This window comes from Sander vitreus, chromosome 8 (assembly GCF_031162955.1).
Source record: "Sander vitreus isolate 19-12246 chromosome 8, sanVit1, whole genome shotgun sequence".
Taxonomy (NCBI): Eukaryota; Metazoa; Chordata; class Actinopteri; order Perciformes; family Percidae; genus Sander; species Sander vitreus.
The window spans coordinates 28,245,879-28,262,175 of record NC_135862.1 but is presented as its reverse complement, the minus strand read 5'-3'; the positions used below and the strand labels follow the sequence as shown (position 1 = coordinate 28,262,175).

At 41.7% G+C, this 16,297-nt stretch overlaps 1 protein-coding gene across 1 annotated transcript in view; it reads left to right on the top strand.

The window, feature by feature from the left end:
* The first annotated feature begins 13,768 nt into the window (after positions 1–13,768).
* The window catches only part of LOC144522554 (spondin-1-like), a 279,723-nt gene continuing 277,194 nt past the window's right edge, over positions 13,769–16,297 (top strand). Inside the window, exons 1-2 of the mRNA XM_078257725.1 lie at positions 13,769–14,353; positions 15,600–15,706. Of these exons, the coding sequence (XP_078113851.1) occupies positions 14,128–14,353; positions 15,600–15,706 (333 nt within the window). The 5' untranslated portion in view covers positions 13,769–14,127. The remainder of the gene's footprint in view (positions 14,354–15,599; positions 15,707–16,297) is intronic.

Sequence of the window (16,297 nt, the reverse complement as noted above, 5' to 3'; positions counted from 1 at the left end):
TTGCTTTCAATAACTTTGTAAACAGTGGCAGTAAGCGAACAGCTACATGCAAGGTGTGTGGCACCAAGATAAATGATGCCGAATCAACAACGTCGGACTTCATCAGGCATCTCAAAACGCACCCAGATAGGTCAGTCACTTGCTAATGTAAAAGAGACGTTAAATTTAGCATATATCGTCACAGGTAACAAGCTAACCATCGCAAAGTGTTGTGCTAATGCTGGGAACAGGCAAATTGTATCTTTATAGTTAGTAGTTGTTGAGGCGCAGACATCCATGGCGTACAGGAGGCAGGACGCATGGATCCTTCTCCCCAGGAAAAAACACTGTGTCGGGTGGGCAAACTCATGTGATGCGTAATTGATCCCGTGGATGATTTGTAGGCTATTAAGTGAACAAGGTCTACCTGGTCCACCAAACACTGGGCCGTCTTGACTGTCTTAATTTTGCACATATTTCTGTTACAGTAGTTTTATTTACTATTTCATCTATGCATGGCGCAGCCGATCCGTGTGCACTGTCACCTGCCGTGGAGACGCTGGCCTCACTAACCTCTCCTCCTCTGAGTCGGATCTCCCTCGCACTGGACTCAGTTTCCCTGAGCATACCAACACTTAGAAAATAAATGGCATTACATCAGTGAGTTCAAACTGCTTATTGTGCGTAATTTGGACTGACATGGAGATGCATGTTGTTCTGTAACTGGTGTGGCGCTACCACTATTCTCTTGATTTCCACTTTGACAGATTTTTTTGAGTGAAAGAGACGTTACATTTAGCATATATTGTCACAGGTAACAAGCGAACCATCGCAAAGTGTTAATGCTGGGAACAGGCACATTGTATCTTTATAGTTGTATCCATATGATGTGACAGACTTAGGTTAATATTTCACCAGGTCCGAGGGCTAGAGGGATGTGGCACTCAGGCGTATGCACTGTATTTGCCACTACAAGCATGTGGCTGTTGTTGCACGTTCTGTCCACTAGAGGGGCTTCTTACATTAGCCTGGCCTTGAAGGGGACCTACAAGCAACTTTGTTTACATTCATTTTCCACCACGAGTACCCAGCGACAAACACAAATCAACAGAGAAAATTGTTGTTCTTAAGACGTGACATGCGTGACACATGCGGGTAGGTCAAGGCGAGAAGAGGGAGATTAGCTAAAGTTAGCCAACATATTAATAAAAAAAAGTCACATTCGAATTGTATTGATTTTTTTACTATTCAAATTATATTCGACTTTGGGTATTCGTTCCAACAGCCCTACTGTCTATCTATTTGTGTACTTGTATTTATGTCTGTCTGTGTGTCTGTCTGCCTGCCTGCCTACCTATCTTGGTCTTTGCAGGCTCAATGGGAGCAGTAAAACTAGAAAGTCTCATCACCAAGACATCCTTACTGAAGGATGTTAGACAGCTGTCTCCACAGCACCAGACTTTCTCCCTTGAAGCCTTCCACTCCCTCATCCTGCACTTCGTGCCCAAGCACACTGGGTTTTCATACCTTGGCATGTATAGCAGGTCAGTGCTGTGCAATGGAATAACAATGCCGTATTTTATCATACATACACCAGATTGTTGTTTCAAAGGTGTTCTCAAATTTGTTATTCTGTAGGCTTCTCTTAGCGGCACTACATTATAACTGTAATGCAAACAGAGAGACGGCACGAAGAAGCGGTGGAAGCGAAAAGTATTCCGTGCAATATCCACGTTTCAGAAATTGTGCCTATATAGTGCGTCCCATCAAACAGAAGGCCTCATACGGTAAGCAGTGTCATGCAGTTATATCATATTCTGACATGGCGCACGAGACATCTGTGATCAGTGACAACGATCTTTATACAGTATTTTATCATATACTGTTTTATTATGTAATTATTATGTCTGCAGGTTATGCAACGTCATTAATTGAGGCCCTTCGGGAGATCTACACAAACTCACCCAAGGCTCTTCAAGAGGTTAGCGCCAATTTGTCAGCCTGTGCACCTGACCCCATCGCCAAATCATTCCAACAAATTCCCAAGGAGGAGGCCGTCAGCCTCTATCTAGCCCAGCAGTCACGCTACAGCAAATCTAATTAGAATTTTTTTTCCCCCAGACAGGTCCAATCATTTATTTGTGAGTATTTCTTTCAGTTGTTAGTTGCTTTAGTTGTAGTAGTTATATTCCTTCATATCTGTCATTTCATTTGGTGGTGGTTTGTGTGTGTGTGTGTGTGTGTGTGTGTGTGGAGAGAGACGATGTTGTGTCGTATAATCGATAACAAATTTAACATTTCAGCAGAGGTGTTAATTTCCATACAGGTTTAGTAGCTTGACCGTGTATGAATATGTGCTTCTTTTACAGATATATATTTTACGATATCTTGGCACTGCATTTACTTGTGCCCAAGTACCAGACTGTTGTAACTGTTCTATTATTTGCCTTTATCCACTTAATCATTACATCCACATTATTGATGATTATTTACTGTGTCTAAACTCTCATTTTGCGAAAGCACCAATAGTCAACCCAACAATATTGCCCCAATATCGACATCAATGTATTTGGTCAAACATATCGTGATATTTTGATTTTCTACATATCACCCAGCTCTAGTAAGTGCCAATAATTGTGGCTGGTGGTGGGACCTTGCCACTCTTGTGCCTACTCTGTGTACATCTACCTCATGTGGTTTTGCAAGGGGTTCTGCATGCTGCATGTTTTGGGCCCTGTCTGTGTGCTGTGGTTTTCTTTTACTTTTGTTTGCATGAAATTTCTTTTATGTAATTCCACATAATTTACCAATCATTGTACCTGGTGGTGCCTTGTCTACTGGTCCTTTTTGGATTATGATTTTCACACAGGAAGAACTAATAAACAGTTTTATTGGAATTCACGTGTTCTGTGTATTGTATTACATTTTAAGGGCAGTTGAGCGATCACAACAGAACAAGCGTGACTTAAATCTTGAACTGAAAAAGACTTAATTTTATTCGTGTTGTACATGCCAATATGGTTTTTATTCATTTTCATCCAAACGAGGCCATTGAAAGCCATGATAGGTCTCGTCACCACCCTGAAATTGTTGCCTGATGGCTGAAACCAGACAGGAGGGTAGAGGCTTGCTTATATGCCTGCCAAGAACTCCATACGCCCAGCGTATAGCCTGCCTCTACACAGTGTACCGGTATTGCCTAGGGATAAGTATATTGGAAACTTCATTTTATTCTTTATTATAAGAGGTGAACGCTTAGAAATAAACACTAGGCAAATATGTTGTTACTGGAGCTAGTAAGCTACCATCAAAACGTGGGATATCTAATTGGACATGTGTTTATAATGTCGGGGGAAAGATTTAATAAGGGATTATCTTGGGGGGAGGGGGAATTTCACAGGTGGTACTGGCAAGTTAGCCCATAGCTAGCATGATGCCTTATATTTCTAGATATAGATATGTTTACCGGTACGTATCTGAACTAACGACATGATAACTGTCAGATATGAAGAAAACGTTGACTTTCACTCGGTGCTATTCACTGACAGTAAAAAAAAAAAAGTGTCATTATTGTATGCACTGCCGTTCGTAGACTAGCTCCAGCGCTTGTTGCTGCGTTGCTAAATGACAACTCACCAGGACACTTCACCAACTCTCCACTCATTCTCCTCGGACCATGGGACCATTGGCTCTGACGGCCATCAGTTCTCGGTAATTCCTCATTTGCCCTCTCACTTTTGACAGGTTCGAAATTATACAGCTGCGGGCCATCGTACGTGTTATTAGTGGTTCTTGTCCGGAGGCGGCCGCTGGGGACGCGACTATGGGGAAAGGACGCCTCACACGCCGGGAGACGGCCGAAAAGGACGCCTCATACACGCCGGGAGACGGCAGAAAAGGATGCCTCATATGCTGGGAGGCATCCTGGGGACGCAACTACGGGGAAAGGACACCTCACATGCCGGGAGACAGCCAAAAAGGACGCCTCACACGCCGGGAGACGGCCGCGGGGGATGCGCAACAATAACGGGATGGCAGAGGTTGGGTTTCGGAAAAACACTACAGGGAAAGGACGCCTCACACTGGGAGGCGGCCGCAGGGGACGGCCGCTGGGTACACGCCACAATAACGGGATGGCGGAGGTTGGGTTTAGAAAAAACACTACAGGGAAAGGACGCCTCACACGCCGGGAGACAGCCACTGGGGACACGCGACAATAACGGGACGGTTGTAATTAGGAAGACTACGGAAACAAAACACATGCGGGATGCCATCCCCACTCGCCTGGGTGAAAGTCCTCTATTGTTTGACCCATCCACGACCCCGACCAGCCTCCTATGCGGACTTTCGGCTTTTTATACTATTCCCTACCATTTTCGTGCTGGCCACCACGAAAAAAACGAGAAAAAAAGTCCCCGTGAACACGTATCAATAGATTAAATAACGTGACCATTTCACGAACTGCCATGAGACTGGGCTGAAAACGCACAACAGGTTTCTGTCATCTGATCCCCTTCAACAAACGCTTCACTAAGGGATGCGCAAAAACGGAACACAAGAGGCAGAGGACACAAGGTGGTTTCCGAGCCTTTCTCCACTTCTGGAAGAGAGACAGCCGCAGTGGCGGGGCTCCGTAATCCTCTGCTGTTTCGAACTCCAGTTCTCCCAAAGGGGAGGAGGGAGAGCCGGCAAGAGAACCGTCTTCAGGGGGATTGAGTCAGCGGACTCATGCCCGCCATAGAGATCCCCTTCCGGGATGTCTGGGTGTCGCCACTGGTGGTATCCTTACTTTACCCAACTGTCCGCCCGGCTGCCATTGTCTAGCACTTCGGTTCCTCCGCTGGTAAGTGGGCACAGAACTGCTGGCGGCTGAGGGAGGGCCAGCCCGGCAAACGGGGCCAAGGCACGCCTCGCAGCTCGGGTGGATCTCTGGCGGCAGGATGTAGTCGGTTCGTCAGTTGGTACACGCGCGGACACCGCTGTTCTTCGAAGTCTTTAAACTGCTTTTCGCTAAAGAAAAATAGGGAGCAGATCTCTGGTCTCACAGCTGTATTATACAGTAACTTCGGACGTAAGAGAGGCCCATGCAGGGCACAAGGGAGCGAAAGAAATCTTCACGACTGCGCATGCGCGAGGGATAAACCCAATAGCAACAGCTCGTAGAGGGCAAAGCCTATACGAAATAGAACTAGATAAATATGACTTACTTGTCGGATGCAGATGCTGCTGAAAGTACTCGTGCCGTCTTCTTCTCTGGAAAGAAGTTGTTTACAAATTTTTGCGCATGTTTACAAAACGAGAGCACAGATTGCGAAACTGTGCACAGTTTAGGGCACAAATTGTAAAACCGTAGGCACAGTTTAAATTAAATCGAGGACACAGATTGTAAATCCGTGGGCACAGTTTAGAAAACCGAGGGCATGGATTGTGAGCCCTTGGAATCCGTGCAAACAGTTTATAAAACCGAGGGCACGGATTTGTAATCTATGCGCACTGTTAAATTTGTTTTCTTCAGATGACAGCAGGGGGGCTCTGTACAATACTGATTTTGTCAAACTGAATAAAATAATTAGATGTTTGAATGCAGGACTGTTACTGGCTGGTGTTCAAACAGATTGTTTCCATTCTGAAAGGTCAGCGGGTTGTTTTTGACACCACAGAGTTGGTCAAGAGTAGCTCCAGACGTCAGACAGTTTATAGTGCAGAGTCACTCCAGATGGGATCCAGGCTGATGCTTTTTAGTTTAACCCACTCCAGCTCTGAGAACTGCTTTCAGTTAGGTAACACTCCCCAGATTTCGACACACACACACACACACACACACGCACACACACACACACATATTACTTAAACAACATTGATCATTTGATTGTAGTGTTTTAAATATACCCCAGTTCCAATGAAGATGGGACATAATAAAACAGAATACAGTGATTTGCAAATCCTTTTCAACCTATATTCAATTGGAAACACTACAAAGACAAGATATGTAATGTTCAAACTGATAAACTTTATTGTTTTTTGCAAATATTCACTCATTTTGAATTTGATGCCTGCAACACGTTCCAAAAAGCTGGGACAGGGGCAACAAAAGACTGGGAATGTTAAGGAATGCTCAAAAAACATTGGTCATGATCGGGTATAAAAGGAGCATCCCCAAAAGGCTCAGTTGTTCACTAATAAGGATGGGGCGAGGTTCACTACTTTGTGAACAACTGCTTGAACAAATACTCCAACAGTTTAAGAACGTTTCTCAATTTACAATTGCAAGGAATTTAGGGATTTCATCATCTACAGTCCATAAAATCCAGATCAACTGGAGAAATCTCTGCACGTAAGCGGCAAGGCCGAAAACCAACATTGAATGCCCGTGACCTTCGATCCCTCATGCGGCACTGAAATAAAAATCAACATCATTATGTAAAGGATATTACCACGTAGGCTCAGGAACACTTCGGAGGACCATTGTCAGTTAACACAGTTTGTCACTACATCTACAAGTGCAAGTTAAAACTCTACCATGCAAACCGAAAGCCAAATATCAACACCACCCAGATACACTGCCGGCTTCTCTGGGCCCGAGCTCATCTGAGATGGTTTGACACAAAGTGGAAAAGTGTACTGTGGTCTGACGAGTTCACATTTCAAATTGTTTTTGGAAATCATGTATATTTAGTATTTGTATATTTAGTGTTTGCCGTACATTTGTTATCACCGTTAATGTGTTACATCAATGTAAAGCTTAACGCTTTAATGCTGGTACAAATTGGTATTATAATTAGGTAGATACACCCCGAGCTAACATTAAGCTAACTGAACCTATCATTTAACATTAGGCTGTTAGCTAGCTTGGTTGCTGTCTTTTATGCCATTTGTGTTCATAAAGTTTAATGTCTGGCATTTTCATCTCTTTTTATAAGCCATTACTGTATATGCGTAATGTTAGCAGAGATTTAGAAATTGTTGTGTTTATCAGTTGTAGCTGCAGGATGGGAAGTAAAGCTGCACTTTGTTAACTTCACTAGCAACGTTAAATGAAAGCTAAAATGTATGAGTAGTTTCCCATGTAACAAGTATAACGTTCCGTCATAGCATTCATAATGGTACATATCTTTTTCTTGTGTTTGCTGTCTTTTAACAGGGGACTAAGGAACAAACGGAGGCTGCACTAGCATCACCAGAAGGGAGAGATGAGGAGGCGAGGGAAAGCAAAAGACAAGCAGGGAGACAGAGGCCAAAGAGAGATGTTGAATAGTAGTCCAGTCATTTTAAGCCAAAATGGGGGTCAACCTTGAACAAATTGCAACAGAAGCAAACTCAACTGATTTTGTATCCTCAATATGTCCTGAGTAAGGGAAAAAAGCCCCGAAGAATCCCATTAGGGGAAAGTTTAGAAAAAGACACAAATATAGCCTATTCATACGCCTATTCATTCTTTTTCTCACGTGAATAGGGTAAACATTTTAACCTTTAGATATCACCATGAAAATTATTGAGTTGATTATTTACATCAAGAGAAACAAAAAATGTATTACAAGTTTTTTTTAATTGTTTGTCAACATAGGCAAACCGTGTCAGTGGGCAAACAGTGGGCAAACATCTAAACATTGGGTATAGCCAGCTGAAAATGTCTTGTTGAATCTTGTTGACATATAACAGCACAAAACTTGTGTTACGGTCTGAATGGAACCCATTTAGGCTACCCATGAGCATTAATACATAGAGGCATGAAGAAGTACTTTAAACCAGCCCTTAATAATTATTATTGCAGAGATGGGGAACATGACCTACCTTTTGTCTTCTGCATTCTCCTTACCCTTGTCTCCTGTTCTTCCCTCAGACTCATCCCCCAGAAACAGTCCCACGGATCCAGCCCCAAACCCCATCTCTGCAATAATAATTAATAAAGGCTGGATTGAAGTACTTTCTTCTGCCTCTATGTATTAATGCTCATGGGTAGCCTAAATGGGTTCCATTCAGACCTTAACATTAAGTATTTTACTGTAAGATGTCAACAAGATTCAACAAGACATTTTCACCTAGCTAAACCTAATGTTTAGATCCATTGTGGTATTTATGCAAATTAGCACATACATAATTAGATTATGCACTGTTTGCCCATGTTAACAAACACTTTCAAAAAACTTTTAATATATTTTTTGTTTGTCTTGATGTAAATAAACAACTCAGTAATTTTCATGGTGATATCTAAAGGTTAAAATATTACCCTAATTACGTGATTACTAATTAGAGATTGCCATTCAAAAAATAAATGCATTAAATTAACTGGTTTGTCTGTGTTTTTACGTTTTTGGGTGTGTATATAATATAAACTGTTTTTCAATGTTTATTTTTCCATCAAATTATGACCTGGACACAGGAAACTTCTAACTGAATAATTATATTCAGATGCTACCTGTTTTACAGTTTTTCTCGATTGTTTATAGACATTTTCTGAAAGCATGCCTCATACTCTCAGAACTCTACATACAAATCAACAAACACACACACAAAGGGCAAAACCCCTCAATTATCCTGCAAAATGTAGCTTTACATTCAAAACAATGTTATTTCTTCTCAAAATGGTATTTTGTTTTCAAGTGACACACAAACCAAATGAATAGACATTTATAAGAACCAGTTGAACACTGATGTGCTCAATGTAAAACACTATAATGAATGGAAAACACTTATTCTCCATTCATCATAATGACTTAGGCCTTTTTTAGTTCAGTGTTACACTTACTACAGACAGTACATACATAAGTGTGTTGTAAAATATGAGAATATTGTTTTTATACTCAGAACACACAAATACACGGTAACAAATATATTTAATTTTTCCCATAAAAACAATGTACACAGTGTACATCCCAACCAACACAAAGTTGCACATACAATGGTCTACATACAAAACAACAGAATAATTTACTGTATACAGTTACAGTAAAAACAAAAAAAACCTATGCTCTCTTCTGTTTCGGTCTGGCCACAGCACCTCATCCACATCACAAGCAATGTTTTCCCTGGCCAAGCAGCGGGGGAAATATCGCCTAGCATGGCGATTCCAGCCATGAAAAGCATCAACTGCTATATCTCCACATGCGTCGGTTGGTGGATGAGTTACACGTTGTGGTCATTGTGTCTCAAGTACTAGTATTTGTGTGTAAACAATTGAGAAAAACTGTAATAACTCGTTAGGTATACAAGCTCTAAAAAGACATTAACGAAACGTATCTTTATTATAACATTTATTCAAACATTACTATATACTGTACACAAGTATATTCAACATGAAGGGCGATCAGACACAGCTGCCGATGATGGTGTTGCTTCAAGACTGCACACAGAAGTAGAAAGCTTTAGGTTAGTCCAGTAGTTATCCAACCTTTAGGTTAGGCCAGTAGTTACCTGCAGACAGAAGGAAAACGCTTTAGGTTAGGCCAGTAGTTATCCAACCTGTCCTGGTAACATTAGAATTGTATCACAAGTATATTTAAGCATACTGTAACATGAAGGTACTTCATGTAACTGTTTAGTGGTGTAGTTTCTTCATCATGGTCTTAACTGACAACTGTTGACCATTTAACACACTTACACCTACCTTTACTGTGTTAGTGGGTGTTTATCAATGGTATTGTTATGACTTTTTACATGTTGGTTGTAGCCTTGTAGCTTGTGTGTTTACAGTACTATTTACCCTTTCTCACTTGCAGTTTACTGCATATCATACTGCCTGTGGTAGCTCATTAGCTAGTAGCATTTACCTTGTAGTTGCTGATCATATTTTGCACTGCATTTGTCTGAAAGCCAGAAGCTACTGGAAAATTAGCTAATGTTACATACATGCAGTAAACTACAAGCTAATGTAAACGGTTAGCTACTGTAAGCTTAATGTAATTAGGATTAATTAATGCAATTCTCCTTCCCGGTAAGTGTTATGACTACTACAAACATGAACTCCCACAAGTTTTTAATTTATTGACATGGGATAAATAAGCGAAAACGACTATTGCTTACATTAAAGCCTATCAGTGTCGGTAACGTTACCTACCTTCGCACGTTGCAGGTAAAGTTCCTGACAGAATATTCTCCTCCTGCAAGCAGACTGACGCTGATTCACCTTCTCAATCTCAACAAAAAATTTTAACTGTACAGTTCAGAGTTCCACATCCATTTCGTCCAGTGTTTTGAAATGAGAAACGGCTAGTCCGTCTGTTAAAAGCATAGACAGTGAGGCGCTTTCCCGTGTTTTTTCACCTCTCCTTCCTGTTAAAAGACATACAGTGCGTCTGTCCAATCAGGACGGTCCGTCCTCAGCTAGATAGGCCCTACCTTTTCCGGTAGAAGTTAATGCCGTTGTGTTTTGTGATTTGTTGAAGTGTCTATCATATTTGCTGTCGTGTTTTCCTATTTGCCGTTGTGCTTTGTGATTTGTTGAAGTGTTTTCATATTTGCTGTTGTGCTTTGTGATTTGTTGAAGTGTTTTCATATCTGCTGTCATGTTTTTCTATTTGCCGTTGTGTTTTTTGATTTGTTGAAGTGTTTTCATATTTGCTGTCGTGTTTTCCTATTTGCTGTCGTGTTTTCCTAATTGCCGTTGTGTTTTGTGATTTGTTGAAGTGTTATCATATTTGCTGTCGTGTTTTCCTATTTGCCGTTGTGTTTTGTGATTTGTTGAAGTGTTATCATATTTGCTGTCGTGATTTGCACTTCAGGGCCACCATACTTATATGATACTATGGCAACACCTAGTGGCCTCAATTGTAAATGCGAATGTCTTATGAAAGTGTTTACAAGAGATTATAGTCAGCGGCTGTGGTCGAAAAGTCAAAAAGATGACCTCCTAAGTCCTTTCTTAACCCCGATGGTAAACGTCATGAGGTCAAGGAAAGGTGTGAAGGAGAATTCAAAAGGATTTAGGAAAATACAACAGCGGTGCAAGGACAATCCGACTGGCCTTACACTCAGCTGTGTAATAATGCGATGGTTGATGTTATTGACGTGGGTCTGCCAGTGAAACTACACTGTTCTCAAGGTGGACTACAGAAAGGCATCTGAATACTTCGCCCCGTCCGTTTTCACCGTGTTGTTTTATGCTGGCTCAATTAACGTGGACAACCCGGTGGAAAATATTACTTCATTAATTATGTAGTTTCGTGTGAAGCACTCACTGCATGTCATTTAGTCATTATAAAGCACTGGGCTGTAGGTTGTTTCTTGTATGAAGGGTGTTCAGCAAATAAAGTTTATTATCATTATCGCCCTCCTGCTCACTCATTTTTATCCACATGCATCCCGATTCAGATTATTGTATGGAAATAATTGTTAAATGCATGCAAGATAAGCAGAACGCGTTAGACCTACGAATCAACTGTAGGCTACATATTAAATGTTATAAGGGTTAGATGGTTGCGGGTGGGTGAAAGAAATACATTATTAATGAGGACAATATTCTCTAAACTGTAAACACAGCGGAGCTGTCCGCTAAACTGTGCGCATTTACGCACAAGAACAGCAGTAATTCCATTGATTATTTCCGAAGCTAAAAGTGAAGTTATGTTTTCTCTGTCAAGTTTATAACTACAGATTTTAGTTTTGCTGTTTAAACATCCCACAATTTCAGCTACAGTGGCATTACTGCTCGCATGGAAACATTTACACTTACTAAAAGCAGCCTCTCTCATCACTACAGTAAATCTTTAAAGAAATCACTCAAACATCACTACAATACATCATTTAAAAAGCAATAGCCTACAGAGACTGTAGAGAGGGTTGAAATAATGCATTTGGGTTGGTGTGGGTGGGTGATTTTAGGTTATTGATTTGAATGCCGTCAGAGCCGATCCGTGCATTCTCACATAGTATTCTTACTTTCACACATGGTCATTTTGATGTAGTCATATCCATAGTGACATTCAACAAAACATATATATTGAAATAAGCCAGGGGGCGAAGAGGTAACTTGTTTTAAAAGCTGCTCTGGGCTATAAATAAACCAGTGTCCGGTGCGCTGTATAACTTTGGATTCAGCGATCCATTCATTCACAGTTCTGTAAACACATGCTCACCGTCATTTTACGCGTTGGAGAGGAGAGTAAAGTTCTTGCATTAACTTTTTTAAACCACTCAGACTGTGCCATAAAGTACATTATCATTATTATTAGATGTGTTGCAATGTCTCACAGAAAACAATAATGTCGCACAGTGCGTACAGAATTACAGATGCCGGCACAACTGTGCACCTTATTCGGATTAATGGTGATGCATCGCTTTAAATTTTGCTGCCACAAGGACTTGTGGAAGAGCATTATCTCCTTTCCATTTGTAAAGGATGGTCCAGTGTATCCTATGCTAAAGGAGGTAACAAAGCAAGCATTGAAGCACCTTTCCTTATCACTTAGAAAATTCGAACAGCTCTTATCATGGCAGCCACTTAACTACTTCCGGGTCATGTCACTCTGTTAGGAACCTTACCGTGTATTACGGTAGGAAAGGCAAAGACATTTCTCCGTTCTCAGCTGAGGTAGACACATTAACGTGTCTTAGTGTAAAACCTCAAATGTTCAAATGTTCCTCAACCCTAATGAAAACCTTTGGAGCATCCTCAAGCAAAAGATATATGAGGGTGGGAGGCAGTTCACATCAAATCAGCAGCTCTGGGAGGCTAATCTGACATCCTGCAAATGGATGCAAGAATTGTGAAGGTGATATCAAAGAAGGGGTCCTATATTAACATGTAACTTGCCCTTTTTAGATGTGTTTGATTGAAATTGCTTTTGATTTCAGTAAATATGAACTAGACCTCCTAATGCTGCAAATTCAGCAAATGACCATTTAAAGTTATTTACAACCTATAAAATGTTTTGAAACTCTGTTGTGCATAATAATTTGGAACAGTGCATTTTGAGTTTTTTATTTTGAAAAAAATACTGTTTTCATTGGGTGGTTTGTTCAATGAAATTCGACTTATACCCTAACGGTTGGTGACTTGAAAATTATACTGACTGCCATTTGCATAGACTATTTAGGAATATCAGTGTAAAATATAATTTGCATAATAATTTGGAACACAGTGTAGAAGTAGAAACATTAGCAAAATTAAATTGTGTTGGTCTATCCTAGCCAATATTTCCTATTTTTCTAAGCAGATTTTCTATGCTGTATTCTGATAAAATCCCCTTGGTCCCCTCCTGTCCCACCCCACTTAAAAAATCCTGGAATCGCCCCTGGTGAGGAGATGTGAGGAAAGCTGACGGCGTGCTTCACGTACACCAGATGTCCATACAGAAAAGCATTTAATCCACAAGGAGGTTATCAAATTAAATGAAAGCATCTTATAATGGAGCTCGTGTTCATACACTTTAAAGTTTATTATAATTAAATCATTTTGGAATCAATGTGGAGCAATTCATTTAAATAACATTTTAAGTTCGGTTTTGCACTCATGAGAGGAGCACACAGCTCAGACTGTATTCTGGTGCATGCTCATATCTAGAAAGCGCACCTTTGCTTTATATTTGTAACTTCAGAGCATCGAACAGTGGTACTATGTGCTTATTCAGTGATATTAAGTGACAACGTCACAGCGAAACAGATTTAAAATCTTTAAAACCTAAAATTTGCCGTCGAACAACAGGCAGAACATTTGTATGTTTCCCCAAAAGGCAGCTCCGCGTGTGAGATCTACACACAGTGTGTGTAGGCTACTGTATGCGTGTGTGTAACTATGCTTGTGTATTAGGGGAGGGCTGGCTCTTATTAAAGTGCGGAGCTACAGTTTGGACCTTCCCTCGCCTCCAGTAAAGGAGACATCCGCGTGCACCCGCGCTCGGTTATTTGGCGGCCCTCGCTGCTTCCATGCTCTCTCTCAACACCACACACTGATCCGGGAACAGCAACAGCAGCTCCTCTCTCTTCTGTCCCCGCTCATCCCCGCTTAAACGTGGTGCGCCCCTGACGCACTCTCTCCAGTTCAGGATGGACTCGTCTCCTTCTCTTCACCTTTACCACTGACTGTGACGCTGCTGTAGTTTGGTGGGAGTTCCTGGGGAAGGGGCTGGAACTGGTCCTCTGTCTGCTGTTTCGCCTTTCCACTGGGCGTATTTTGATATAACTACAATTGTACACTTATCTCCGGGCTCCGAAATGGGAATGTATTTACGTGTGCTGTTTTTGCAGTACTATTTCGTCTCGAGTTTCGTGTGCAACGCCGTCGCTTTCGTTGAGGAGCCCTCCGGAGGCAAGTCGGACGGGTACTGCGGGCGGATCATCCAGGCTCAGACCCACGGGACTCGGAGGGATGGGCACCATGAGTTCAGACTGAGAGTGGAGGGGGACCCGGAAACCTATCAGCCGGGCAGCACCTACAGAGGTAGAGTTTTTTCAGTCCATCTTGCAATCAGTGCGTAAACCTGCGCCAAATGAGTGTTTATCTGGTAATCTTTATTGTATTATGTTTCTAGAACAAATTTAGTAAGTTTAACCACCTAACATTGCAACTAACAGCCATAGTAATCTAAATCTGTACTAGAAACTGAAGTCTGGAGGACACCATTTCCAAACTTGTTAGTCTGCCTCCTCTGGCTCCTGCAGGGAGAGTTGTGGTTTGATAAGGCTACTTAGTGTTATAATGTCTGACCTATATTCACTTCCTCTCCTCTTCCTGCAAGCAAGGGGACACACATACAAACACACACACACACACACACACACACACACACACACACACACACACACACACACACACACACACACAGAGATCTGGCTCTAATTAAGCTGACCCCTGGGTAAGCTTGGTGGATTTTGCCACATAAAAAAAAGACTTTGGCCTACTCACAGAGATTCTTGGCTAGTTCAGAAGTTAACACTAAGCCGTTTTCAAAAACCAACAAAAATCAAAATACAGCTGTTTCACTTTCTCTGTTCTTAAATCCAAACTTTAGTCATACAAATTCAAATAACTCCAGGAATACAATGTGGTGGATTTTAACAAGACCTGGCATTCTCCAGTTTTGACACAGGCCTCAAAAACAAGGACAAAAATCAGGATTCCAGATCATGCAATTGTTTGGCTGTGATGCCACATTTAGCAACCAGGGCTTAATTCTAATAAGTTTTTAGGGACCTGTAAAAGACACCCACAAATAAAAATAAGTTATTCCTTAAGCCTTCACAGCCTTTAAGTAGCAAATACATTTACTTTTTAAAAACAAGATACAATTGAAAATATTGAGATCTTCCTTCTCAGCCCAGGAGCACATCTTAAGATAAATGGGATGGCATGAAAAACTGCAAGGTTAGGCCACAAGGGTGAGCTGAATAAAATTCCACCCATATCTCATTATATGGGTCCCTTTCCTGGCCGGTTCCCCATACCATACCCCCGCCATGAGATTTACAGGCTCTCTTTTATTCTAGTGTGAGATGCTAAGCCTCTATATACAGCCCTCACTCTTCCACAACACACTGATGCTCACACAGGAATGCTGCTTTCATGTGTGTTTCCTTGGCATTATCCAGAGTGACCCTGCGTCATGCGGCGTGCCCATGATGTGTCCATGTCTTCACTGCTCAGCATCTCTGTGTATTAAATACACACTCACTCTCCTCCTTAACAGTGGTCCTCCTGGCAATCAGCCCTGCTTATTTCAGAGGTTTCACTCTTATCGCACTGAAGGAGGGCAGAGAGGGCACCACAGACAACGACTACACCGGCCAGTTCCAGGTAAGGATGAGCAAGTGTGGAGAGGATAGGATGAATAGCTGAATACTGAATGTTCTCTGAGTTTTCTGAGAAAGTTAGCAAAAGCTAAACTCATTTGCATGCCCATGGGAGTCGACTTACTGCTTCCCGCTGTCTTCTGAAATGAAGGTTAAAGGAGGTGTTGTTGACAAACACAAACAGCTCCCTCGGTTGAAGCCAGAAAACTGAGTTCTCCTGTTGTGGTGGAGAAGAAAAGAGAATCTAGTTGCCGTATTGGTGCAGCTCTTCTCGGGTGAGGCAGACATGGCATCTTTCCCACTAAGTTGCAAATATGTCCTCCAGCAGAATGAGAGAGGGACAGAGATGACAGAGGAGGATAGAGAGGAAGAGTCATGTGAGGACAGAGAGAAAAGAGATAAACACAGAGAAAAAGCAGGAGAGGGATGTGAGATGTTTGGTTCAGTAGTAACCCAGCTCCCAATGAGTGCTCCTGAGGAGAGAGCCAGACTTCCTCAATTACCTCCTGCTCAGTGTAAACAAGAACACACATCTGCAGCTCTGTTTCCACACGCTGAGCCTAACCAGACTCTCACCAAAAAAAAATGACAGTTA